The following is a 27,704-nucleotide window of genomic DNA, read 5'->3' as shown; positions in this document are numbered from 1 at the left end:
GTATAATGTGGAATAGGAGCATAATGAAGAAGGAAGCGGGCTTGTCTTGGGCGCCTGATAGCCGCCTAATTGTTATTTATGTGTCGGAGCATTTAAAACCTACAGTAGCTTTGGTCAGCAAGCTCATGACAAAGAATCAGTTGGTGCTGAGATATTTAAAAGCGTACCAGGCTTTGAGTTACAGTAAGAACTAAGTGTGGAAAACTGTTAAAGTCGAGGCTGCTGCTCTTTTGTTACAGTTGATGCTTATTCTTAGTGTTTCCCAGCAGTTTCACTTTATCCCTGAATCTCATTTTGCTTCCTGCTTTTATATTTCTCACATCCCTCTTGATCTCGACAGAAACGACTCCGTTTGGGCAGCTGTTTGCTGAAACCTGTGGAGTAGGTCAGAGTCATTCACAATAGATTGAGGCTAATACAACTGAGGGTCGAAACGTGCACACACATGCTACAGAGCTACACTCACAATAGTCTGCAAATAAACAGCGATAGAATGAAGGTGCTGCGGTACATCACACATGCACATATGGGCAAATGGCATAAAATTAGACTTCCATCCTAACAAAAGTCCCCAGCACATTACATGGAGCTCCTTCAGGAAAGGTAGAAACACATGTTGTTGACAGCTGCACCGGGTGCAAAGAGACGCCGCCTTAACACGAGCGCTCGAGACGGATGAAAGAAAGAGTCTCCACAGGAGCCATTTATGGGGAAAATGGAGACGAGAATGATGTGTAGCAAGTGACTGGTATAAATGGTGGAGGGACAACCTGGGCTCTTGTGAGGGAATTGACTGCACTGCACTTGCATAAGTGTGGAACACAGAGCCAACAAAGTAATGAAGACCCCTCCTGAGGCTGTGTTTTCCTCCTTATGTGCTACTGTACCTTCAGACTAAGCATCAGTTGTTCATGGTGATCTTTCCTGTGCCTCCTCAGGTGCCGGGCTACCGCCAGGAGCAGGTGGAAAAGGGCCTGAAACTTTTCGGCCAGCTCATTAACAACAAGGTCTACCTGCTGTGCTTTATTCGCACTCTGGAGGCCCAGCGTGGTTTCTCCATGCGGGACCGGGGCAACGTGGCCTCGCTCATCATGACAGTGCTGCAGAGCAAGCTGGAGTACGCCACTGATGTTCTCAAGCACCTGCTGTCTGACCTCATAGACCGCAACCTCGAGAGCAAGAACCACCCCAAGCTGCTGCTCCGCAGGTAACGATCAGCTGTACTTGACTTGACTTCACTCTGTGTGTAGCGAGTCCCAAAGTTACACGCCGACTTTGCTCCTTTACTTCATGTTGATTGTTTAGGGTTGCTCGCTCCTGTCCTGGCTCTGTCACCACTTTACTTCAGTGATCACTGTGACGTGTTGTAACTACCATGACCTTGAGTCTCTGACTACATGCCGCATTCATCATTAACAAATAATTATGATTAATTAGCAGCGGATTCAAATTTAAATGGCACAAGAGGAAACTGATGCAAATTTATGAAGTACGGAACAGAGAAACGCTCGCGATCCTTCCTTTGATTTATAGGCAGAGCTTTAATGACATGCACTTGAAGTCATTATGCTTCTTGCCTGCAGTGTATGGCTAATGTAAAGATTATAGTTACTTCAGTGAGCAGCCTTTCTCACAGCTGTGTGTATAATTTGCACATATACACATAAATATATCAAATTGTGCTTCTCCCTCTGGCTTAAACTCGCATTTGTTGTACGTAAACAAAAAGCATTTGCAGCGAGGACTAAAATGATGGCGTCCGGTAGGCAGCGGGCAGGCTCACCTCACGGGAGCTCGGAGGGTTTGGAGTCTTGGTGATGCAGGCGGAGAGCGATTACTGCTGCCTCGGCAGGAGGCGTGATTAATTGCAGACGGAGCTGAGTGAAGGCGGTGCGGCCACTAAACAGCGGCGTAAACGCTGATCCCAGCAGTGGATGCTACGTTAGAAATGGCGTGTACAGCAGGGGGGGGGTCGGGGGGCGTCAAGGACACGGTGAACACTTAAACATATGTCAGGGGAAAAGCTGCTGCGACGCGGAGGCTTTGATCGCTTACCCGGCGCGTCACCACAGCCTGAACCTCCAGCTTCTCATGTCACGTCAGGGTTTGAGTTGAAGATCAAGTTCTCGAGGGAAGAGTCCAAAGAAGTGACGCGTCAACAGTTCAGACTCATCAACGGAGAAGCGGAGACAAAGGAGGCGCCGCGGCGCGTTCGCTCTGAGCGTGTTTACTCTGAATCCGTGCCCAGTCCGATTGCACATTTGTGGAACACATAATGGGCACGGATCAAACCGTCTTCCTCAGTGGAGGCGCTCCTTAGTGGTTCAGCGTCCCAGCATGCAGTTCAGATGCAGTGATGAGGTACCCCAGTGTGGACTGACTGGCATGTCCTCGGTAGCAGCTGAAAATAGCCCAGATACACAAGCCTGTGAAGCCGAGGCTTAGTCTGGTGGAGGGAAGTCTCTCCTCCTCCTTTTCACACGTTTTCACACGTTCTCTCACCTGACTCTGCCTCGCTGCTGTCCTCCATTGTTCTTCACTTCTGATGCTTGTGTCTTTATTTTTCTCCCCCTCTGTTATACCTACTCTCTGGATCTATACTCCCAGCTCTTCCTCCCGTCCTCTCTCCCCTCTCCTGTTCTCTTGATTGCTAAATCAATGCTTAAAGTGCGTGAGCAAGGTGTCTCTGGCACAGTATCTGAGCACGGCTACCCACTGCCTCCTCTTCCAAGAAATCTGTACGTGTGTGTGTGTGTGTGTGTGTGTGTGTGTGTGTGTGTGTGTGTGTGTGTGTGTGTGTGTGTGTGTGTGTGTGTGTGTGTGTGTGTGTGTGTGTGTGTGCGTCTCCCTCTCCTCTCTCTCTCCACGCACAAACACACATCCTTCCATCTGTCCCATCTCAACCTGTGCTGAAGCACAACCACCAGGCAAGCTAACTAACGAGAGCCTTCCACAACCATCTGTCACGTTCCTTGCTGCATCCTGCTCCTTCAACTCCTCCCTCCACTCCGTTCCTCCATCACTCGCTTGCCTCCGCTCACCCCCGTGCCTCCTTGCTGTCATGCGCCGTTCAAATGCTTTCATAGCCCCAGATTTGAGCTTGGCTTTCGTTAATGTGTCAAAATAGCAGTTTTTAATATTGGTCAAAAGATGAAAGCGCAATATGTTCTTGTGTTGATTAAAACCCTGCTTTGGCTCCAGCATGGATATCCAGTCTATACATGGGGCTGGAGGCAGTTTAACTGTATGAATGATCTACGTTAAAAAAAAACAGTCTTTTCTGTATATTTACATCTAAACAAAAAATGTATTGACTGTTTAACACCACCTCAGCAAATCACAGAAAACTGTTGTAATTCATCTGCTTGAGCTGACAGACAGGTTGGCGTTCACAGCTCTCCAGGACGTAACGCTCCATTTAATCCACTTCTTACTGGCACCTGTGGTCAACCACAAAGCTGAAAGTGGCAGAAAGCAAATGAAACTAAGCCCTTTGTCTGGGATCCTCCTTAGCGCCCACCACCCTGCTGACTGACTGCCAGGTAGACCAGCCCCACCGTGCCAGCAGAACCACAGCGCCACACGATCGGCTGCATCAGCCCAAACAGGTCGTGTTGTGGAACCCAACGCTAACGTTAGATCTTAAAGCAGCTCCGTCGCCGTGCCATTTTTATCCTCGCTCCCCACAGACCGTCGAGAATGAGCATAAGCACAGTGGCGGTGCGGTGCCAAGGCCGGGTATTACTGCAGGGCCGGCGCTGGCTGCCAGGAGCATGCACGGGCGCACGCACGGCAAACGCCACGCGGCACACGGTGATTTGTGTACGTACGCGGTGGAATTAATTTGTGGTTGTACGCGGTCGCCGTGAAGCGGCCGCACGCATGTCCACTGACACAAACGCAGGTAGAGAATAGGAAAGCGGAAGCCGGACCCAGCCAAGCTGCTCCTTTCTTCATTTCCCTTTCGCACTGCTCTCACTCTGCTTCCTTCCTCCTGGAGCACCTCCTCCTTTCTCCATGCTCCTTTCATCCCTTTGATAGATGGGCTACATTTGTGGAAATAGAGAGGATTTGGAAGTGTGTATGATTACCGGGTCCAAAATGTGGGGAGGCCAGAGGGAGGGAGGAAGACGGCAAGGACACATGAAAGAAAAGATGAAACGTGACCTTGGCGACCCTTGGATACGTGGACGGAGGAGGGGCGGGAGGGGCAGCGGTATGAAAGTGGCGGCACAGTGAGAGGCAGGAACCTAATCCCCCCCAGGTGTTGTGCCAGCGTTGGCAGGGGTGCCAGGCAACCCCGGCAGCGCCCGCAGACACGGAGCCCCTCCCCCCCGTCCCCTCCCAGCGTGGAGTCCCTTAAAGGGGCCGGCGGCACGTCGAGGGGTGCGAGGGCTGCAGGTGGCAGCCGAAAACGTCCGGGACAAAACCCGCACACACACAGGCACAATGGAGGCTAATCCTAAAATACTGATGCCTCTGGTAGTTTATTGAAAGCGGAGGGAGGGGGCTGCGTGTTTGAGGTGTTCTGACAGATTAGCCGCACACCCCCGCCGCCGGCCAAGGAGGCTGCCGTCAAAGGACATCCGATAGCCCGGCCTCTCCTCCGCTCCCCTCGCTGCTGTTATTGTGTGTGCTTATTAGCCATTCACACGGGATCGCTCACACTCTTGGCCCGGGTCATCGTGTACACACATGCGCAAACACGAGCGCGGGCGCACACCATTTTACCACGCCAGCGGAGCATGGATGCCAGGCGGAGGAAGAGAGAGAGAGATGTATTCATTCACTTTCTATTGTGCCCGGATCGAGTGTTAGTCCAGTGAATAGGCGAGGGAGCGCCTGATAATGAGGCCAGTGTTATTACGGAGCTGCTCCGGCCCCTAACGACATCAATCCACCGGGATCAAATAAAGGCTTTTAATTGCTTTGCCTCATATTAAAATCCCCAGCGCTTGTAGACGGGCTGCCCTCGGCGTGCCTGAGCATAAAAGCCAGCCCGAAGACGGTCTGAAAGGCCGTCATGTAGCATGTGCAGAGGTTCAATTCATGTCTTTGCAATTATGTTTGTGTAGCGAAAGCCTATTCATTAGGAGCGGTCATCGCGTTTAGCTGTTAGCTGATGTGTGATGGTGGCGTTGAATATTTATGACGGTAATAAGAGCGTGGGAGATCATATGTTGATTATGTGCCTGTCTGTTTGCAGGACCGAGTCTGTTGCAGAGAAGATGCTGACCAACTGGTTCACGTTCCTTCTCTACAAGTTTCTCAAGGTAACTACATGCTTGTGTTCAGTGGAGAAAGAACTAGTTACAGGTCCTTTTAAACTAAAGATGATGTGTCGTCTGTGCTTTTATTGTGAAAGTTGTTTTCATTCCAGACGTTGGCTAGTTTTGATTAAAAATCACCCTGCCTCCTTACAGTCATCACTTATCATTTTCTAATGTGCGTCTAATCTGCCGTGTTGCCGTGCAATCGAAGCGAAGTGCTTTTTGCTTCACAGACCAAGTGTTCGGTAAAAGCAAAACCTCCCCTGCTCTCTACACTCGAGTGAAGAAAATGTCACCGTCGTTCCGTTCCCTCCGTCTCCCCACTTATCCCCCTGCTGCACCTGGGAGCAGAATAGAAATGATGAGATACAGCAAATCTGTTCTGTTTGATGAACAGCAGTGTTTTTAGGGCTTCTGTCGAACGATTCCCCAGCTCCAGCTTCCGTTCAGCAGAGTTTATAGGGTGTACAGATAGGTGGTATCATTCTCTATAATTTAGGAGAGCGATAGAGTTGGTTATGATGTTTATACTGTAAGTCGTGCTCAGCAACTCTGGAGCCGGTGTATCTGGGACCTGAGTGCACAAATTGCTTCACAGCTTTCAGCCTCGGCCCAAACTTTCTTTCTCCTTTCCTCTCTGTTCACATCACTTTGTAGGAATGTGCCGGCGAGCCCCTCTTCTCCCTCTTCTGTGCCATCAAGCAGCAGATGGAAAAAGGCCCCATTGACTCCATTACAGGAGAAGCACGTTACTCACTCAGCGAGGACAAGCTCATCAGGCAACAGATTGACTACAAGACACTGGTAAGGAGTTCATCTGTGCGGGGCTCCCCGGGGTAAAAGGGTGCACTTAATATGCCATCAGGGACGAGGGGAGAGCAGGAAAGGTGGTTATAGGTTGTCAGTCACAGGATGTGCAACGTGTGGGATGTGAAGTTGTCGTCGTCACGCTTGGCGTTCAGGGCGAAGGAGGGGCGACCTGGGTTCCTGAGACCGGAGCTGTCAGGGAAAAGATGGGGACCTGTGGATGAGAGGAAGGAAAAGACATTATGCATGTGTATGAGTCTGCACAAGCACACAGACGAGGCAGCTTTGTCCTCCTGGAATCATCTCCCCACACTGGGATGTGATCATTGATTGAGAGAAACGCACACACTTGAGAAATATACATGTCCATCACTCAGTCGGTCCAGTAAAATAATTATAAATTGTCGGTAAACATCAACAGCAATCCCACAGCGTTCATTGTCCTTCTCGGTGTGTCTGTGCTACAGGTGGTGAACTGCATCCATCCAGAGAACGAGAAGAGCCCAGAGATCCAGGTCAAGGTGCTGAACTGTGACACAATCAGCCAAGTGAAGGAGAAGATCCTGGATGCCATCTACAAAAACGTTCCACACTCGCATCGCCTGAAGGCCACAGACATGGACCTAGGTTTGACTTCTTTTACTTCTCATGTACTGTAAACACTTTTTGATGCAGTTACTGAAAGCATCTGTTATGAGTATTACAAAAAAACATAGATGCTGATGAGCAAAAGGACCTGCATTTCATGGGCATGCAACAGAGAGTGTGTGAGGAGTCAGGTGGAGGATGCTCCCGCATCTGTCATGTGAGACGCGTTCCTGCATCAACCCAGAGTCTTCCCTGGCACCTTCAAACCCCACATGGCTCCAGGGTCACGAGGTGTAAAACAAAAAAGACACCATGTGGTGTGTTTGAAGAATCAGCCACAGCTTGTGGGATGAAGCTTTCGTATTTCTGCATATAAAGGACCAGGGTTCGGCTCGTGTCCTGTACTCAGTTCATGACTCCTCGCTTCCTATTTGTGTACCTGGGATGAAGCAGGCTGAACCCATTGATTTGGCGGCTTCTCTTTAATTATAGATTATAGATTTTTTCAACCTTGCAAAACTTTACTTCCTGGATTAGTTTTCTACAATAAGTCACCAGACTGGTCTCTTCCTAAAATTCCCATCGATGAACTCATTGGCCGTCCTTCTCTTTGGGTCCTTTCTTTACTCCTCATGGTCAGTAAGGACTTTATTACAGTCCCTTGTTATGGTGCGTCATTTGGACCATTGCTCCCTCATATTACTCTCTTTAGTCCGTATTCACAAACCTGCCTTTAAAAGGGATCGTTTTCCGTCCATACCTACAGTTTGTGGCTTCACTGTCCACTCGGCTTTTTATGGTTTAATATTGCCAGATGGATTTTTCGAGCCCCCGCTGTGTGTTTGCAGCATATTTATAACCAAGCCCAGATGTAAGACGGGCCGGCTGCATACCGGAGGGAGTCTGTCTGTGTGCTCGCTAAGTGAAGAGATTGGTTTAGCCCTTTGACGACACTCCTGGATAAAATTGTTTTATGGCCCCCTTTGGGCAGGATGTGTTGTTCTATTATTGTTTTATTACAAAAGGGAATTGGAAATTGTCAGATTTAGATGGCCATTCGCTCAGTGCATGTGTGTGTGGGAGCGAGACAGAGGAATTGTATGCGACACAATAATGGAGTAAATGCATAAAAGAACGTGTATGAAATATATAATGAAAATATGTAATATTAAAAGCCTATTTTTGGGTGCACAGACCATCAGACCATAAACGGACTGAGAGCATGATTGACACCTCCTTTCACACTTTTCATTTGAAGTCGTGCTGTTTTCTTGGACTTGTTTGCATGTGTGTGTGTAAAACACCTTGTAATTTTACCAGCGCAGAGGCAGGTACGAGCTCCGATGGTCTCTGAGCCTCTGCTCTCAGTCTGATGGCCGATAAGGATGACGGGACGCAGACAGGCCTGTGTGCGGCCGTTTTTAATTCCAATCCGCAGTCTCCGCAGGGCTTCAGAGACGATACGTGTCTTTGTGTCACTGCCTGCGTGTCACCTGTAACAAACGTGTGTCAGCATCTCTGTGGGATACAACAGTCACCTTCAGCCTTTCTCCTCACCACCAGCTTCCCTACACTCTCCCAGGCCCTTATCTGCTTTGCTGTGTTTGAGTCCATAAGCACGTGTGCTGCTCCCTTCCCAGTGAGCTGAGACCACCAGATTTGAGAATCAGAGTAATCTCGCTAAGTTTATTCTTGTTTTTATGCCTTTCTGCTTCTTTCTCATTTGTTTACCGTGCCTCGACTAGAGACTGCTGCTCATTTGCATCTTTATGGAAAGACGCACTGCGTGGACAAAAACAACAGGAGAATTTTTATTTCCTGCGGATTTTTCAGATGCTAACACAATCCCGGTTGATTCTCCAAAGACGGGACTCAATCATGCAATGCAGTGATTGCCGCTTTGTTTTCCCGTCTGTGATCAGAATGGGAGATGACAGTGGCCGACGCACGTGGGAAGCCGCAGTAACATATTCATAAAACTGTTGATGTCTGCAAAAAGACAAAGAGGCGTCATCTGCACCTCTGTGTTTTGGGATGAGATGGTTTTGCCACTAATGGTGATGTTGGTGGTTTATTGAGAGACGTTTGTGCGAGCGGACCTCATGTAGATGTAGTGTTAAACCCTGCGTCACACACACTGCAAGGCTCTTCAGCACGAGCCCTGGACACGCAGCTGTATCGATCGTAGCCAAGCTTCACTCTAAGAGCAGAGGGGGTGATCGATTTAACCCGTCCTTACTGTCTGTCACGTGTGCCACTTCTATTCTGGTGCTGTTTGTCTGTCTCCTGCAGGTTTTGTCTTTCTCCCCTTTTCGCAATCACTCAAGCCTTTCACTGTGAACTGACTGTTGTAAGAAGGCAACGGAAACTCTGAGTAGAGAAGATGCTGAGAGCAGGGCTATTTTCACAGTTTTAATATCATTCTTGTTTTCAATTAAGAATGACAAATTAACCTTTATTAATGCCTGGGGAGCACTGGGTTGCTACAAATGCAGTACAAGTAGTGTTCGTAATATAATGATGGAAGTTGTTAACAAGCTATATAAAGATGCCTGCAGTTAAGATTTATGCAGTCAGAACCACTTGTTACTCCTATAACACAACACAGTGGCTTTGAACACATTGAATTTCACAAATGCGATGTTGATGCAGGGTTTTCTTGGCTTCTCTGTGCAGAGTGGCGTCAGGGTCGAGGCCAGCGCATGATCCTGCAGGATGAGGACGTCACCACCAAAATCGAAGGCGACTGGAAGAGACTGAACATGCTGGCCCATTATCAGGTACAATATAGAATATAATGTACCATGAAACCACGTTAAATTCATCCCAAATTTTATTTTTAGACCAATAAAATCATAGCATTGTAACTAATTATTAAACTATAACTATAAAACTATACTTTCTTTGGTTGCTTTGTTGTTCATCCATGTTGTTCAAGTTTCTAAGTTGTTAAATTGACATAAACAAAAATGATTTTAACACAGTTTCAAAGCTTGAAGTTTCACGAATTCAAAGAGGTTTTGAAGATTTTCATCTCACAGGGAAAATAAAAATAAAAAAACGCTATGCGAAAAAATGAGCAAATAATTAGCATCATCTGTTTGGAGCTGCTAATTAATTGATTACATCTTTTATTTGAAGAGATTCACATCTTTTTTCTTGCAAAAAAAAAGCTGTGGTTGTTTTATCCTTATCACAGCAAAGGTGCACAAACAGCATCAAACGAGGCTGTTGTGTTTGACTTAACCTCTTCTCTTCCAGCCCTTGATTGACAGGGACACAACACTTAGATCTCTCCATCACATGAATGATGTAGGGAACGAAAGGACAAATGAGTGAATGAAGACTTACTGTCCATGAAAGGAAACCAATCTTAGCATGATTTGTTAGCACTGTGGAGCTAAGCAAGCAGCACCTCCCCCCCAGCACAGTTTGTGTGGTGTCTAAATTAAATGTCAACAGCCCTGGAGGACGAGGCGCTGGTGCAAAGGATTAGGAAAGTGATTTGAATCAGGAATAGGATAATGAAGGCAGAAGTACATTTTTTGAGGCTAGGGTGGAAGGACGCTTCATCCTTGACAGAACGCAAAAAACAAACAGTTGCATCCGTCACCAGTGAGAGAAAACTGAGCAAGGAGTGAGCAACAAATATGTGTTCTGTAGCTGATACAGCCTCACTCCTGTTTCCATAACTTTGTTACTGTGAATGTTTCCAGATTTGCTTATATGATATCTACAGTAGTCGTCTGTGTAGAAGTTAAGATCATCAGCCAGACACACTGATAATCTTGCTTTTTACTAATATGGCTCCAGCTCAGCCACTACAGTAGCTCCGCTTTGATTTCATGTTCAGGGAAACATCAGAAAAGTACTAAAAGCACAAATGTGGCATTTGCCATATCAGATGTTTCTGTCCCATAATGGGAGACATTTTTCCTCCTCCTCCTCTTTCAGGAAACCGTGCTCTGCTTTCTGCCTTTATCCTCTCCTCCAAATGTTATTTTCCCAAATGCCACTCCTCCCGTTTTCATTGCATTATGTTCCATTATGCTTTGCTCGTTTTATATCCATTCAGCATTTAAAAGCAGTGATCAGGGAACATGCTTCGGGTGTTGGAGAGTCGGGGGGTTACCACAAAGCTATAATAAAATCTGCCCTGTGGATCTCCTGCTTACAATGATATAAACATATTATGCATAAGGAGCAGATTGAGTGACTTGGTGAATTAATGATACAATCTTAATAAACCAGGACACACACACACACACGCATACAAAACCCTTAGTCCTTATTCCTCGTCCCATCCACCCACACATGATAGAGATCACTTCAATTAACCCTGTCTTACCCTGAAGCATGCAGGGTAGCGAGATTATGCAGAGCAGGGACATGCCATGTGTGTACGGCTGGGCCCAGCTCCATCCCCGCTGTGTTAATTGAATCCTGCAGACGGGTTAAGAAGGAGTGGGGACAGACTCGCACACTTATTTACACATAGCTCAACACAAATGCACAACGTTGGAGTGCTCACGCCTCTATACGTACACACGGCCTCGGAGGAAAGGCGTTATTGCATGGAGACTGTGGGACGTGTGCACAAAGCCTTTCCAAACACTCGCTCGCTGTCAGTCATGATGTGCACGCGTTGGGTTGACTAGGACACATAAGGGTAATGAGAAATTCAACATCTGGCCACAATACAAACAGGATAGATGGCTGTAAATATAGAAAGTGACACAGATGAAATGATGTATGGGCCTTTTGATCAAATCGGCCAAAATGAAAATACAAATGTTATTGTTTTAAGCCGTCATTTGCATGTTTGGCTGTTCCTCAGGTACCTGATAATGCAGTGATGGCCTTGGTTCCCAAGCAAGTGACAGCCTACAACTCAGTCAACAACTCCACTGTGTCCCGGACGTCTGCAAGTAAATACGGTGAGTCTTCTTCTGAAACTTTAGGTTTTGTTTTGTATTTCTGAGATTGCTGTAAGTCACAGACATAATTAAAGAGAATTAAATCCGTGCAAACACTCCCCTCACATGACGGTGGATGCGTGATGCTGAGCTAGACCCTGCGTTAGCACAGTGAGCGACCTGGAAAGAGAAGACACAATTCATTAGATTTCTAAAATGTAGGCACTAAAGGCACCAAATAGACTCTTTGTTCTGTTGTTTGGGCCTTTGGAGACTCCAAAGTGTGTCCTCTCATCCCTCCGTGTGCCAGTGTTTTTTTCCGCCTGTCCGTCTGCCTCACGTCTCCTTGAACCTGAGAAACCATCAAGTTAGTTGCTGATCAAAGGGCCAGCCTCACCGGCCACAAACACTTCAGACACATCAAATATGGTGCCACATTATTAGCATCGCCTCATCTCCATACGGCCTCACCTCGCCTCCCCCGGCCTCAAATTAGGCCAGCTAGGACGAGCCGAGCGGCGGGAAAGGAGAGGCGGGATCTCAGCGCACGGCATTTTGAGGGAGCGACTTCAAACGCCAGCGCGATCCACTTGGAGAGCGACTTTGAACTCTCCCCGAACGCGGCTGAACGCGAAGCGGGAGACAATGCCGCATTTGGTATTCCTGCCGCCAAGCCGGGGAGAAAGTTGTGCAAAAAAGTACAAAGATTAAGACAAACACTGCGTAGCATGTTGAGTCAGAGAATAAAAGGAGACGCCTTTGTGTTTGATCTTTGATGTAATGTTTCCATCAAAAACTACAAGGAGAATAACAGCTCCTGCGTGAGGAGGTGCACGGGAATAAATCCAAGCACAAACCAAATCAAGCTTCTCTCCTGCGTCTCACCCCGACTCCTCCAATACATAATTAACACAAACAAATATCATTCTCCGCTGATAGAGTCACGCTAGTTTGAACCCTTTCACTTCCTTGTGCTCTCGTTCTCTGCTTCTCCCCACAAACCTGCTGCTTTTCTCTCCGGACAGATTGATTTGTGTCACGCTGAAAAACGCTCCCTTTTTTCCCCCCACTTCTCTTTCAAAACTGCGTCCACCGATCAATTTTTTTTTACACTGCGTAAACATTCATTGAGCCGTGCGCTTGGAAATGTCATCGCCACTCCTTCTGTTGGGTGGGCCATACATATTTCATCTCGTCTGACACCTGTTCGATCTTTGTGTCAGCCGCCGATGCCGCGCCTGGGCCCCGGGAGAAGAAACCATGAAATATTAAGCATGCACACTTTCTAAAAGTTTGATACCCAGCCTTCCGGACCTGTGAACCGGCCACGGCTGCAGGTCACGCGCCTCCTGCTGCGTGCGAGAGCTTGTGGTCTGTTCTTTTCTATGACTGCAGGGTCTAATTCTTGTGCTCTTCCACAGAGAACATGATAAAGTACACTGGAAGTCCCGACAGCCTGCGTTCACGGACTCCCATGATCACTCCCGATCTGGAGAGCGGGGTCAAAGTCTGGCACCTGGTGAAGAACCATGAGCACGGAGACCAGAAGGAGGGCGACCGAGGAAGCAAGATGGTCTCCGAGATCTACCTGACGCGACTCCTGGCTACCAAGGTGAGCTCAGGGGTGCTAGAACATGACCGCCATGACGATCGTATTGAACCGCAACAGTACAATCTCACGTTTTATGTGGAAAAATCTTTTTCCTAAAGCAGTTCAGCAGGTCAAAGGCTAAAAGGTCACTGCAACTCGGCATTGGGTTGCAGTGAATCAGAAAAGACCCGGCACATATTTAAATATGCATGTTTACTTTGTGTGAGTCATCTCACTGGAAAAGTTTATTCAAATGTATTCCTCAATCCCCTCAGGTGAGAAAGAGAAAATAGATATTTCTGTTTGTTTTCTCATTTCATTACTGTTGAGTTGATGCGGCAGCATATCAAAAAGGGTAAAGACGGAGAAACCCGCAAAGCCAGCGAAGGTGTTTCTGTATTAAAAAATGATCAGGCAAAAATAGAAATCACTCTAAAATGACTCCCTTTGAATGTGCTCCGCAACAATGGTCCCCGAGAAGAAGAAAATGTTAATTTGGTTTGGTGGCAAATGTGACTTTGATCCAACAGCTGAATGCAAATTACCAATCCGAGCGCAGCGCCACCCGCTCCTTCTTTTATTCATCAAGACGCCCATTTTATCAGACACAAAGAGAGCCAAGAACAACGGCGGCGCGCGGGGAAAGTGAGGCTGCAGCCGGAGAGCGTTCAGGCTCTTCCTTCAATCCAGGCCCGTTTCAGGTGCTGCTGCTGTTTGATCCAGTTTGTGTCTTTGTTGAGCGGCAGTCGAGTTCCCTCATTTAAATACCGTGGCGAATTAGGCTCCCCGCAAAAACGCAGCCACTTGTTAGGGCTGGAAGCGCTTCCCTCCACAGACCCAGTCTGTGTCCACACACACGGGAGACGAGAGCAGTGTGTCTTTGAGGCTCCACGTCGTATGCAAATCACTCATTAGGTACGACAACATGCAACTGTAATTAGGAGTAGAGTCAAACTGTCAGAAGACACAGAAGATGGAGCATCCTCTAATAACTAATAAATCATTGTTATGGCCTTAACTGCACAGACGCGTCGTATGGATGCAGGTAAATGTCATTTTACATGGGGGGAGATGGAGCGAACCGCAGGTGGCAGGCGAAACAGACACAGTGACAAACGACTCGGCTGCTCCTCGCTGGAAGAACTAATGACTTCACAGGTGTGTACAGTGGGCGCACGCGTGATTAAATGACGGCGAGGCGTCAGGCGAGGCGAGCGTTTCAAGTAGGAGCGATTAACAAAGGGACGGAAGAATGCGCAGTGAGACGTGGGGGGGGCGTCACCTCCCGGCCTCTCTGAGCTGCTCTATTTCCCCACCGCCATCCGTTTCCACAGCGCGGGCAGGTGCCCTCGGACAGCCCATCATCCCCCCAGATGGATTGTTTTTGTGGAATAACCAGTTTATCTTGGCTGGTCATCTCTCTCTGTGAGGAATGATTGGTCAGACAAGCCGTGTAACTGACTGCATTTGGCTTTCACCTTACCAATAAATAGCTCTGCCTGGCAACGCCACTGACATCTCTCATATTAGCTCCATCAGTGTCGCTCTGACAGAGTGTGGGTAGCTGGCGTTGGGGGGGGGTTACATTTCCTCTCCTCACTTGAACACGTGTGTGTGTGTGTGTGTGTGTGTGTGTGTGTGTGTGTGTGTGTGTGTGTGTGTGTGTGTGTGTGTGTGTGTGTGTGTGTGTGTGTGTGTTGGTGGACATGCGATGGCATCCTGAGAACCCCTGCGATGACGTGCTCCGTGACGGTCTCGGTTCAGGTGCACATCCTGAGGGGCTTCCCCTCGGCGGGCGGGCGGCCGATGCAGACGCGTGGGCTTGATGTAGAGATACGCGGGTCCGTCCTCATAGAGGAGCGATAAGCTGTCAGGAATTGGAGTTATAGCCGTAATTGTGGTTCTACCAGGATTCCTTCCTCCCAACCTCTCTTGACTTTGCGATCCGGCCGCCCGCTCCAGCCCAAATTGGATTTTTATTTGCCAGCGCCGGTACACACCTCATCTGCCACACTCGATGGCCTCCTCTCCCCAAGACGAGACCCCCCCCCCGTCGTTTCGTTTCCATCCCTCCCTCCCCCCCTTTTCTCTGCATCCCATCAGCTCCTTCTTTACAAGAGGATTAGATTTTCTTACTCTGTCTACTCCTCTTCCTCCTTAAAGTCACCAACATTAAATCAAATTAGGGTCAATGGTGCAGTGTGGGAGCTAATCCGGCAGCACAAAGAGGCTTAGGAGATGCGCCTCCTGTTCCCAGATATTATTAAAAGTCAGCTGTGAAATAACAATTTTTCCCATCAAAGCAGATTTAGAGGCCAGGTCTGAGAGATACTGGAGGAGTCAGACACACACTGACACAGAATGACGTGACTGCAGACTTCAGGCAGTCGACCAACGTCAGACACTAGACACCGGATACCAATCAATACAGTCGACTCTCGGATTGTTTAATAAAAGAAAGCCTGGTTTAGATCTTTGTGTAATCCGTTGCTCATCTCCTCCTCCCGCTCCACAGGGCACATTACAAAAGTTTGTGGACGACCTGTTCGAGACCATCTTCAGCACAGCCCATCGAGGCAGCGCGCTGCCGCTGGCCATCAAGTACATGTTCGACTTCCTGGACGAGCAGGCCGACAAACACAACATCCACGACCCCCACGTGCGACACACATGGAAGAGCAACTGGTGAGTTTGAATGCAGGCGCGCGCCTCCGTCTCTGGGATCGTCCGTCCATCAGCACAAGTTCCTCCCATTTGTATTTCCTGTTATTACTGCGACGCCGGTCTAATCAGTGCCTTCTGGCGCCATTTGCACGGCACCGCCCTGGCATCAGTGCCAGGCTTCGCCACACGCCTCGCTCCTTTCTAATATCCATTAACCACAGGGGCATGTAATCTTCATTAAAGGCAACCACAAGGGGCTAATCCAGTTGGCTGCCAAGACTCTCCATCTATTATCGTGGATAACTGGGCCAAAAAACGCCTGTCACTTTGGAGATCTCCACGGTGACAAATGTACGCTCCCAGGTGCAGGAAGTACACCTCCAAATTAATATCCGCTGATTGATGTGGACCATTGTGACCTCTGCGAAGCCACCTCAGGAGGCTGGTGGGGGTTAAAGAACCGGCGGCGCTCCAGAATGCGGCAAGGAGAGGAATGAAAGGGTGACGAGAGGGAAGCGAACTCGGCTGGAGTTAAACGCACGCTAATATCTCATTAGCTTCCTGGCCTTTGCCAAGTTCCCAGCATGCATCGCTCACCCCAGTGCCCAAAGGAGTCATTGAGATTGATCCGCATCAATGGATAAATAGGGAAATGAATGGAGGGAAGTATAGAGGGAGGCTAAAGGCAGGAGAGAAACACTTTGGTTTGCTTAGACCAACTGTGCATGTGGTCATTAGACTTTTAACAGGACGTGTTCTCCGGAGGTCTGCAGATGCTAATGCATCATAAGGCCAGCGTGTGCCAGCGCAGGCGTGTTCTGTGTGGGCCGTGCACGTCTTCCCGTGTCATCGCCCCTCGCCACGCGCCTACCTGTAACCTTTAATCGCCTCTAAACACTGTAATCTTGGCCACAACAAAAGCCTTCATTCCGTGTGCCAGTGGAGGATAATAACGCCGGTGGCTCCTCCTCACTGGGCCCCCGTGCCATTAAAGCTACCAGGCCCCTCGTCATCACACACCATTAACTAAGCCATGAGTGCAGCCGGAGCCACCGCCCCCCACCCCCAGCGTCGCGGCTCCTGGAGCTGCTCGTCCCTCACACGGTGGAGCCTCAGGCCCCGGGTTGTTGCTTCCTGTGTCATTAAGACAATGGAAAGGAGGTTTGATTTGCATGAATCGAACTGGAATGATTCTGGGAGCAGGGTTTTATGTGTCTATAATATGTAGCTGATGGCATTATCTGGGCTCCTTTGAGTCGACAGCATAAAAGCGACATCCAGGAGTTTTACCTGACCCCTGACAATCCTCCACCACCACGGTGTAGCGACAGCTCTATCAGTTTAATCAAGGCCCCTGTGCGTGCGTGCGTGCATCTCCAGGTAGCATCTTTGGAATGAGTTTGACAGCACCTCCTCTCATCCTCACTCCTCTGTCCACAACAGAGAGCACCGCACCCCTCGTCCCGGCCTCCATGTCGCCCCTCGCGTCGTAAACGGCGTCGCCAGGGTTCCGGCTGAAATGACCACGCTTTGTAGTCCTAATTTGACGTGCTGCTTTTTGATAAAGCAGCTTTTTCTGACTCCGTCAGTATAATTGTTGGAGGATAAGAGGTGCCCTTGATCTTGGCAGCTGATATTTAACCTAATCCCTGACCAAAGGCCCCACCATGGCCGTCCTTCAGAGTCCTGAAACCACGCAGCGTGAGCAAACTGCACGACATTTCTGTATTTCAAAGCAGATAATGTATAGGCGTTATTATGGCGGCCATTATGTGGGACGCAGCTCATGGCTCAGAGCAGAGGGCAGCTGGGGCAGACTGTCAACAATCAAGGCAGCATAGCAGCGGTGTTAATATCCCTTTGATCCGTGCACCTAATCCCACTGTATTCTTAGCTTAGACTCATTTTGAAGTCATAATGCAGAGTTTTTTCTTCCTCCAGACCCAAATCCTCTTTGGTTAGATTGTACATCTGAATGGATTTGTGGGCGATTGTGCTCGGATAAGTGATTAGTGGGACGGTGAGGGACCACTGCTGGTATTCAAATGATTGCATTTCAGGTTTGGAACCCCCCCACTGTTTATCCCCTGGTAGTTAGTCTTGTGCCACACACACACACAGACACACACACCCTGGTGATGGTACACTGCTGTGTGTTTAATGTCTCATTTTTGCCACATCAGCTAAACCCACTGTACCCACAGAACAGCATAGATATAGAGATCCGAGTAACACACTGAACCCTTTTACTGCAACACACAGACAAAAGTGGCCCTGTATCTGTTCATTTAAGCAGAAACAAGCCAACGGACGGCTGTATTTTTATTATTCTGGGCAGACAGAATGAGACCCGGCCGCACAAACAAGGCAATATGAACTGTGCCACAGCGCGTCCCCCCAGCGAGGACTCCTGGGCGCTGCTGGAAGCAATGGGAGCCAGCCACCTGTTTTTAAAGATAAAGGCTTTATTGAATTGAGCACATCAGCAGCAGGATCCATGTAGTAGCTCTGCAGAGCGAATGAATCCTCTGCCTCCTTCTGGTCATAATATGATCCTGTCTTTGCCTGGTTGGCCGTAATATGAAACAGCCTTTAGAGACTTAATGTGACAGCAGGTGAAACAGACCTGTTGTTTTAATTCACGCTCTTTGCTTGTATGGCTATAAACACACACTGTTGGTATTATTAATCCCACGTTTTGTTTGCAGCAGCAGGCCAAACGGAACCTCCTGCAGCCTTAGCCTGCTTCTCCATTAAACCACTTGTCCTTCTGCAGCCTACCTCTGCGTTTCTGGGTGAATGTGATCAAGAACCCTCAGTTCGTGTTTGACATCCACAAGAGCAGCATCACAGACGCGTGTCTGTCCGTGGTGGCCCAAACCTTCATGGACTCCTGCTCCACCTCCGAGCACCGCCTTGGGAAGGACTCGCCCTCCAACAAGCTGCTTTACGCCAAGGACATCCCCAGTTACAAGAACTGGGTGGAGAGGTGAGGGCACGCGTCTGGACCAGACCAGTGAGAGAGAGAGAGAGAGAGAGAGAGAGAGAGAGAGAGAGAGAGAGAGAGAGAGATCCACCCTGTGTGTTTGAGTGCAGAAGTGTGTTTGCTGCAGTGGGAGTGACCCACAGAGTTGTATTAAATGTGTTTGTCAGCACAGGAGGCGGGACATCTGAATAAGCGTTGTTGTAGCTGGGACTGTAGACGAGTCGGAGGATCAGAATAGATGCGTTTGCAGCCAAACGGGCGGCGTGGGGCTCAGGCCTGTGCTCGTTAGTCCCGTGTCTGAGGAAACTGTGAGCGTGCTCTTGTTACACAGATGCGCAGCCAATGCTTGAATTACTTTTCAATCAGAATCTCTGTGAAGCAGCTGTTTGACCTCGCAGAGAGGTGAGGTGATTATGCTGGAGCAAATGTAGAGAAGCACCTGAGCTGCTGATGGACTGCTTAAGTCAGCAGCTGCTGGAGTAGCTGTTCTATTAGCATTTGGGTGAAGCCACGATGCTTGATTTGATGCTAGTTGGGTTTGTGGAGGTGCTGACGTCACCCATAGAAGGCGTCTGGTACGTCGTACAGTACTTACGTACAGTAAGTGAGCGCTTGTAGCATTGAGCAGGTACAGTAAGAAAGCAGGCTCACCTGGCCTCCACATGAACACAGCATGGCCTGCAGTCCCTGTGACCGGCCTCTAACTCTGAACAGGTGCTCGTGTGTGTGTGTGTGACCTCCACGCAGAGGCCACAAGCTACACCCGCCCGCCCTTGCCTGCCCCGCTTGCTCTGATGACTTGTTTTCTGGCAAATATCGTCTCTCCTCACACGCTCCCACAACTCGCCGGCCAAAAAGCAGCTACAGGAATATAATATGTAAATAGGCAGCTTTAATTAACATAGCTGATAGGGGCAACACAGCTGCTGCTGACAGTGACTGATTGGCTTTTATCTCACTGCTGGCTGTGTGTGTGTGTGTGTGTGTGTGTGTGTGTGTGTGTGTGTGTGTGTGTGTGCGTGTGTGTGTGTGTGTGTGTGTGTGTGTGTGTGTGTGTGTTCAAGGTTGAAACGTGAGGTCTCTGAGTGTTTACTGTTTCATTCATGTTGATACGCAGCACACTTGTTGCCTGCACACATTTCATTTTACATCTCGCTGCTGTAAACAGCTGATTTGCTCATCCCGCTCCCTCCGCAGGTACTACTCAGACATCAGCAAGATGCCGGCGATCAGCGACCAGGACATGAACGCCTACTTGGCAGAGCAGTCACGGATGCACATGAACGAGTTCAACACCATGAGCTCCCTCAGTGAGATCTACTCCTACGTGGGCAAATACACTGAGGAGGTGGGTAACACTCACCGATAGGAACGCCAGGGTCTGAAATGAGGAGCTAGTGAGCGGGGGTTGTGTTTACTTGTATTTATTCGTACCCTGTGAGTGATGTCTCGTGTTTGCCTCCCGTCCTCCCGGCAGATCGTGTGCTCACTGGAGCAGGATGACGCAGCCAGGAAACAGAGGCTGGCCTTCAAGCTGGAGCAGGTGGTGGCCTTCATGAGTCTGGAGAGCTGAGGACCGCATTTCCCAGGGCGCACTGGGAAGAAACCCCGTCAGAAACCGAGCTGTGCCTGAGCGAAGACCTGTCCCCATCTTTCTCATCCCGTGACTTCCTCCTGCCGCCTTTCAAAGATGACTTCTTCCTCGACCCTTTTTTCTGCTTCCTCTTCCCCCCGAGAAGTTCTTTTGTTTTCCTCATCGACTCTGCTGCATAGACTAGTTTACCTGAACATATCTGATGGGTGGTTCGGGCTGGAGTCGGAATCTTCCACAGCGCAATGTGGGGGATCCCTCAGCTTCACCACAGGGAGAGCTTCAAGGGGCGATTGCTTGAAAGCTGGCCATATTGGCATGCGTCAGTCCCCCCACTGGATGAACAGAGGGGAGGAACATTTTTATGTTGCCTTTAAGACTTTACACTGATAAGTGATTCTTTCAAAACCACGATATTGGCTGTCTATTCTGTTGAGGACTTTTTACAACATAGGGTAGTTAAAGTAAAACCATCTAGCGTCCAGTTTATCGTAGTTCTATATAAACATACTGAATCGAGAGGAAACGATGACTGCAAGCCAAATTCACACCTCTGAAAAAAAAGAATGCAAGGATGGTTTGCTAAGTTTACACTGTACCTACAAGTGAAGCATACAGTACATATCCGCAAACCTCGAATGTTCCTTCAATGTAGCTGGAGTTGTATTTAAGATAAGAAGCCGACGCGGGGTGGCAGGGAAGGATTAGCGCTTCTCTGAACCGTCCTCGGTGGAAATGTGACTGATTTTGAAACCTTTACGACCCAGAGCATCCCCGGCCCGATCCCTTCGTCTGAGTCCAGCACACATTTACTTAAACAACCTCTCATGATTTCTGCTTCCATCCGGCTTACGTGGCTACTGCAAATTAACCTATTGGACAAACCCCCGGGCCCCCGACCCGAGTCGGGTCCTTTCTGAGAAGCACAGCGCCAACTTTGGAATGCCGCGTTTTGACTAGAAGCAGTGTCTGTGTGGCTCACGACACTTCCAATCTGCAGTCGCCACGGCGACCGTCTCTCAAAGCACACACACACACACACACACACACACACACTCAGCAGCTGCCCAACGTCCTGACCAGCCACATATCTACACCTGGGAGAGGTTGAGCAGAGAGCTGACTGAAACGAACTGAGCGAGAAACCTTTGATCATGTGCGGCGGTCGACTCAGTGCAGTGTAGCCACAGACGGCTGACTGCTGAGCGCCGTCCCACGCTCCCACAGTAGCGCCTCTTCCCCGGGATGTTCTTACCTAAAGACTTAAGTGGAGGAATGAAACCAGATGGACTACGTCGGTCAGCCAAAAACCAAAGGAGCTTGAAATTTTCAAAACGGTCATAAATGTATTTGTCAGGGGCCACTGAGGAACTGACAAAAAGGACTATGTAAGAGGCCACACTAGCACAAACAAATGTCACTGGGACTTTAGGAAACGCGTGTGATTTTTTCTGACCTCAGTGTGTCGAGGTGAGAGGCTCTGCGGGCGATGCGATCCCATCCTCCTTTCTCTTTCCGCCGTCCCGGGTCTCCCCGGCTCTCGGCACGCCATTCACCCTCGTGTCTGGCTCCTGACTTAGCGGTCCGCTTTTGTTTTGCACAAGCGTTGGAGATTGTAGCTAGTTGCATACGGCAAAAACCCCAGCTCTTGAGCGCGTAAGCGTTAGGGCGCTCTCGTCTGTATTAATGTAGTCGTCCTCGGCGGTGGCAGGGGGGCAGCCTTCTCCATGCTGGAAAAAAAAGAAAGAACGTGACAATGCAGAGCAGGAACCGAACCAGAACTGAGCATCGCGACAGGATAAACAGACAATTGTAGAGATTCAAAGTAGATAAGACTTGTTGGATGCGATCCCCACTACTGATGGAAAGAGAGATGGAGGCGCCCTCCGTACCTTTTGACCTCTGCCCTTTCTTTTGCCTTGACAACGTGCCCCATGTGGTGATGTGAATGTGTGAAGACCGCCCTAGGTCCACCTTGGGTCCTTTATTGGCTTTTTAAGCGCATGTAAAACGTAAACAACTTAAGAAACTTATTTAAAAAAATGAAAAATAAGAAAATTAAGCCTTGCAATGATGATGTGGATGTGTTCTTTTATCTTTCTTTTGCTTGGAAGAATCGAGAAGGAAACAGTGGATTGTTCATGTACTAAATCTATAACTTGCGTTTAAGGTGGAACCTTTATCCAGTTCAGTCTTTGCAGAACCTGACGTCCACGGTTTTTGTCCAGTGTTAAATTGAACATGATGTAGACTTGCATGTAGGGAATTATTGGCTGTTGATTTGCAGCTTTGAGGCTTTAACTTGTAGGGACTCGCTGTTGTTCAGACTTTCTGCTCTGGCTTCAGATTAAGTTGTTGTGATTAAACCGATCTCAGACAAAATTATTATTTAACATTAGATGTAGGGAAACTTTAAACAGGCTACAAGAGCAATGTACTGTATCGTTGAGTGAACCTGCAGCCTGTAACCTTCTCCGTTTCCACGGTTACTGGAGAGTTTTAGTGAACGCATCAAGTAGTTTAGCCTCCAGATCACTCCTTTATGCAGGCTGCCATTAAAGTCCTAAGAAATGTCCAAGTTAAACGTCCAGCGCGTCTCTATCCCCACAGTGGATGGTTACGAGCCCAACACCAATCACCCGTCTTTCATTTGCCCTGCTCCGTGTCTTCCCCTTCAACCGAGGTCGTGTGCCAGTAGCCGCCTCGCGTTGCCAAGAGCAAAGATAAAGTTTCCACCTTCAAACGTTTTGTAGGAAATAAAAATGTCCACGTAGCTCAGTGTTAAAGCAGGTGTTACAGAGACATGCTAGATAAGACTTTTACCAGACCATATTTGAAGGATAAAGTATCTTATTGAGAGATAAAAACAAAATGTGGGGGATATAAGGCGAGCTTCTCTAACTTTGTTATAATTAATTGTATACCTGTGTATGTAAATATAATGCATTCCTATTTTGCAGTCAAGAACAAAATACTATTTGTAATATAGAATAAACTTTATTATGAAACCAAGGATTGGGTGTTGTAGCGTGTGATGTATTTTATTAGTCAACTACATTTGAACTAGACCAATCATTTCCTGCAGTGCAGGAAGTTGCAGATCATGCAGAGAGTTGAATGTGACATGGATGGAAGTAGTACAGATCTGCCTCCAGGTGAAGTGGAGCACGGTGCAGCAGGAAGATGGCGCCGGCCTCCAGAGCTGTGCCAGGTGGTTGGAGGACGTGGTGATCCAGAGGTGCTGTGGGCAGAGGCCAGGTCGCTGGGAGGGAGCCTCCACGGGATCCAGGGATCATGCACCGTTACCAGTGAGTGTGAAACACCAATAATACTAATGCAGGAGCCCAGGCTCCACGTGCGTGTCAGAGGGGCAATATTTGTTTATTAAGTTATGTACATGCTTTTGTTTAGTTGTGAATGTTTTCAGCAGATCGCTGGTGTTATTCTTCCAGAGAATGAAAGCTCACATCTTACTCTGTTCAGGGATTTGAACAGTGCTCTGTGCTCAGGTCTGTCCTCCTCCAAGCCACATCTGTAATTACAGGCCACGCCCCCTTTGCAGGAGAGCTTCAGACTACGAGGCAGCACACCTTGAGGCAGATAGTGTGTTGGACTTTGAACGTGTTGGTTTCTGTCTGTTTGTGTCGATCTCCACAGATGAGATGAGCGCAGAGGCAGCTAATGTTTTAGCGTGGCTCGATGCTAAAGAGTAGCACACGTCGACCTGGAGTCGGAGTTGACCTCTGTAGCTCGGAAGGTTTGAAGCTGTACTTTGTGAAGCGCTTTGACGTTTTCTGTCTGATAAGATGAGAAGCAACACGTCATGAGTTGGCTGAAGTTGTGTTTGTGACAGCGAAGGAGAAAGTTGCACCAAGGGCCCTACTCTACACTGTCGGGTGGCCGTTTGGTGCAGTGGTCGGCGTGTTGTGCTGCTGATACTCAGTGGGTTCAAATCCCCTAAGAGGGGTGGAGTCAGGAAGGGCATCCGTGTAAAAACTTTCCAAATGAACCATGCAAATCATAAAGCAGAAAGAAGTTATATTTTTACCAGAAAAATACTAAACTGTAGTATTATTACATTTTAAACATTAGCTATTGTAGATTAGCTACAACTTATAAGAAGCTGCTTTCAAAAGAGATATGTGATTAAAAAGATGTGAAACCTAAAAGCTAATTTTTTAATTACTTATTTATCATTTATTATATAAAGTAATTTATTTGGCAAAAAATTGTGAATTACATATCAGGATAATTTTACATAGTGGATGATTTGATTCTGTATTTGACACTGAAGACATGAGGTAAAGCAAATAGCTGCCACATTAGCTGCTGGTAGTTTGTAGTTGTGTCCCTACAAGTAAGTGGTTGATGTACAGTATTTATTGGAGACTAATTTCTTTTGTGTTGCAGATTCTACCATTGTGCTGCTGTGTTGTATGCAAAGTCATCGTGTGAACGGTACCCAGATCCACTTTGCACTTAAAGTGTTGATATTTGTGGTTCCTGAATAAACTTTACTAATGCCAATAAGCCCCTCCCACCACCACCTCTTCTCTGCACGTGTTGGGAGCCAAACTGGGTTTCTGGTTGCCTAATGTGGGCCGTTCACAGCCCCTCCACTGCAAGGAGCCCCCCCAAATAAAGAAAAAGCCTTAAGTACTCTTATGGCTCATGAATGTTCACACCCCCTTCCCTTTTAAGCACATCAACACTTACAGTAGGCAAAATTTTAAAGTGTAGAATCCCCACCTCATTCAGAGAAAACCCTTTCTGGAGGGACAGCCTGGAAAACACAAATACATTCAGACCTGTCTACTGAAAACATCATCAAACTGAACATTAATACAATCTTCCAATTGTTACCTTCTGCAGCCTCTTCCAACAAGCCACCAGGTCCTAAAGAAACAAGCACAAAAATACTTTACTTGGGTCTAATGGGGGAGAACTGCTAAAAGACCACCACTTATTTACCACTGAGAAAACCTCAGAAGACGTATGCAAACTAACACATTTGGTGGAATCTGAAAGACAGAAAAAGGTTAGACGTAGCAAACCTTACCAGAAACAACCAGTGAGCAGGTGAAAAGTGCGCACATTCACAAACCACCCAACTATTCTGGCAGCAAAAAAACATGGCTCAAAACCCAGACACCAGGTTAAAATCACCTGATCATACAAATACGTCTGGCAAAACTGAAATAACAGCTTAACTTAATGACCAGCCAGGCGTCAATGCTGGCCACAACTCACACCCATCACCTGCTGCTGTCGCCCTTCAAGCCAAGCCCAGCCTAAACCCAAGTAATGAAACAAGCAATGAATGGGACCAAGTCTACGTTGCACAGATTTTCCTCGAACGCTGCGGCACCACCGTCACCTACACTTACCACACGCGCTTCCACACCCACGCTGCCTTCCAGCACCTGATTTTCAGCTTCATGTCTCACACCAAACACACTTTCCACCACCTTGCTCCTTACGCCTTCCTGGAGCCTTTTCCAGCTGCTGACTGAGTCCACGCACCTGATCCAGATCATCGGTTGCAGCGACAGCAGGGACACTTGGAACCAGCGGGACAGTGGCCCAGGTTCAGCTCTCATCACTGTTGTTGCTGCATCTTTAGGCCAGAAGTGCAACAAAGTAGCACTTTTCCATTTGAACGTTTCCTTTCATCATGGCTTTTCTGACTCCTGCCTCATGCAAATGGCTTCTCATAGGATTCTACTTTTCTCTCCACTTGGTTTTATAATAAAACTGTTTCATACAACAGCTGGAGTTTCACAGTCAGACATTATTGTAGATTGAACACAACACTATTCATACTGAAAACGACCAGAATACAGTATTAAGAAACAATAGCAGGCTGGCTCATGTAGCTTTACTGCTCTCAGCACAATCACAATGGTTTAAAGATATTTCACACAGTCCAGTACAGTGCTGCTGATGGGCCTGTGTTCTCTGTTGTCATTGAAGCTGAAGTGTCCCCGCACCGTCAACATCATTCAGTTAATGCCATGCGAGCCACCGTGACCCGAGAGGGGAGAGAGAGTCGCATTTGAGAACAAAACACGTGCCAACAATCACAAACCGCTAATGCAAAGCAGTTGTTGGTTCAATTAGCAGTTGAATGTGGTCACGAATAAGAACAGGGACAGAAGCCGAGCACACGGCGATGACATGCTGTTTAATCCGTCGTCATCAGTGGTTTACTCTGGCTCACAAAGCAGCTTCTCCACCCAACAACAAATCCAGCTCATATTGGCCAGGACAAAAGCAAACATGTCTGCCAGCAAGGAATAGAGGAAGGAATCACTTCAAGACTGGGGTGGTCTGTTACAAGCAGCCAGAAACAATACTACTGTAAATATGTGGGACCGGGCCCAGGTACAGGTGTGCTGTTCATCTGGCTCATCAGATCTACGGTTTCCTGGAACCCAGGTTATGATTATTGGAAACATAAACACACTGCTGAGTGAAATGTGTCAACATTGGTTCAACTACACTTTCTCATGCAGATGCAGTCATTGAGGGACTCAAACAGTGGAACCAGCAAATTGAACTGTACACATCCTTCTAACTTGCTTCTGCAGTAACTTCTGCAGCGCTCAGCTCCACTAATTCAGCAAAACCATCTTCATAACACCTCACGCGAGTCACACTGGTCGTTAAACTTCGGCAGGAGGCTTAAAGAAATGACAGGTAATGGAAAACATGAGTGACAGATGAGGAAATAGAAAGTTCTGTGTAGCAAAGGGAGGGCAGGGGAGGTGTGAAGTGTGGAAAACGGAGCGATGACCTGCCGGAGAAGTGGCGCCAATAGACGAGAGGCTGTGGCTCCGCGGCAGGCTGAGAGGCTGATGGGGACGAGAGATTGAATTGGCCCAGTGTCACCCTCCATATACCGAGCGGTGAACTGGGAGTAATGGGTGAGAAATAGAAAGAGGAGAGATGGGAGGGGGGGAGAAAAGGGAAAGGTAGAGAGGGAGAGGCTGCCAAGTGTCACCCTAATTCTCTGCCTACTGAGGTGGGAAAATGGAAGCGGAGGCAGGTCTGTGGGGTGATGGGTTGAGAGGTCGGATGGAGGTGGTGAAGGGGGCAGGATGACGGGGAGCCGGCGGTGATTGCTTCGCTCCGGCGCTGGGTTCCCGCGCTCCCGCGACCGCCGCAGCCCCTTCACCCCGGACCCCCGTCCCACCACCGAGCTCACGGGATGCGGCCGCAGAGGAGCAAGGCAGTAAAAGGTCGACGCGGAGATGCGGCGATGGAGAGAAGAGCAGCAAATGAAGTCTGG

At 48.3% G+C, this 27,704-nt stretch overlaps 1 protein-coding gene across 2 annotated transcripts in view; it reads left to right on the top strand.

Moving 5' to 3' along the window:
- plxna4 (plexin A4) overlaps nt 1-23,426 on the top strand; it is a 153,087-nt gene extending 129,661 nt beyond the window's left edge. For both annotated transcript variants that reach the window (XM_029163423.3, XM_029163422.3), the window contains 11 exons: nt 939-1,207; nt 5,207-5,273; nt 5,928-6,074; nt 6,545-6,704; nt 9,342-9,445; nt 11,503-11,602; nt 13,003-13,193; nt 15,688-15,857; nt 18,613-18,825; nt 20,020-20,170; nt 20,300-23,426. In XM_029163423.3, the coding sequence (XP_029019256.1) occupies nt 939-1,207; nt 5,207-5,273; nt 5,928-6,074; nt 6,545-6,704; nt 9,342-9,445; nt 11,503-11,602; nt 13,003-13,193; nt 15,688-15,857; nt 18,613-18,825; nt 20,020-20,170; nt 20,300-20,395 (1,668 nt within the window). In that variant the 3' untranslated portion in view covers nt 20,396-23,426. The remainder of the gene's footprint in view (nt 1-938; nt 1,208-5,206; nt 5,274-5,927; nt 6,075-6,544; nt 6,705-9,341; nt 9,446-11,502; nt 11,603-13,002; nt 13,194-15,687; nt 15,858-18,612; nt 18,826-20,019; nt 20,171-20,299) is intronic.
- The last annotated feature ends 4,278 nt before the right edge of the window (nt 23,427-27,704 follow it).

The sequence above is a fragment of the Betta splendens genome, chromosome 9 (genome assembly GCF_900634795.4).
Source record: "Betta splendens chromosome 9, fBetSpl5.4, whole genome shotgun sequence".
Classification (NCBI taxonomy): domain Eukaryota; kingdom Metazoa; phylum Chordata; class Actinopteri; order Anabantiformes; family Osphronemidae; genus Betta; species Betta splendens.
This window is presented reverse-complemented; position numbering and strand designations above follow the sequence as displayed.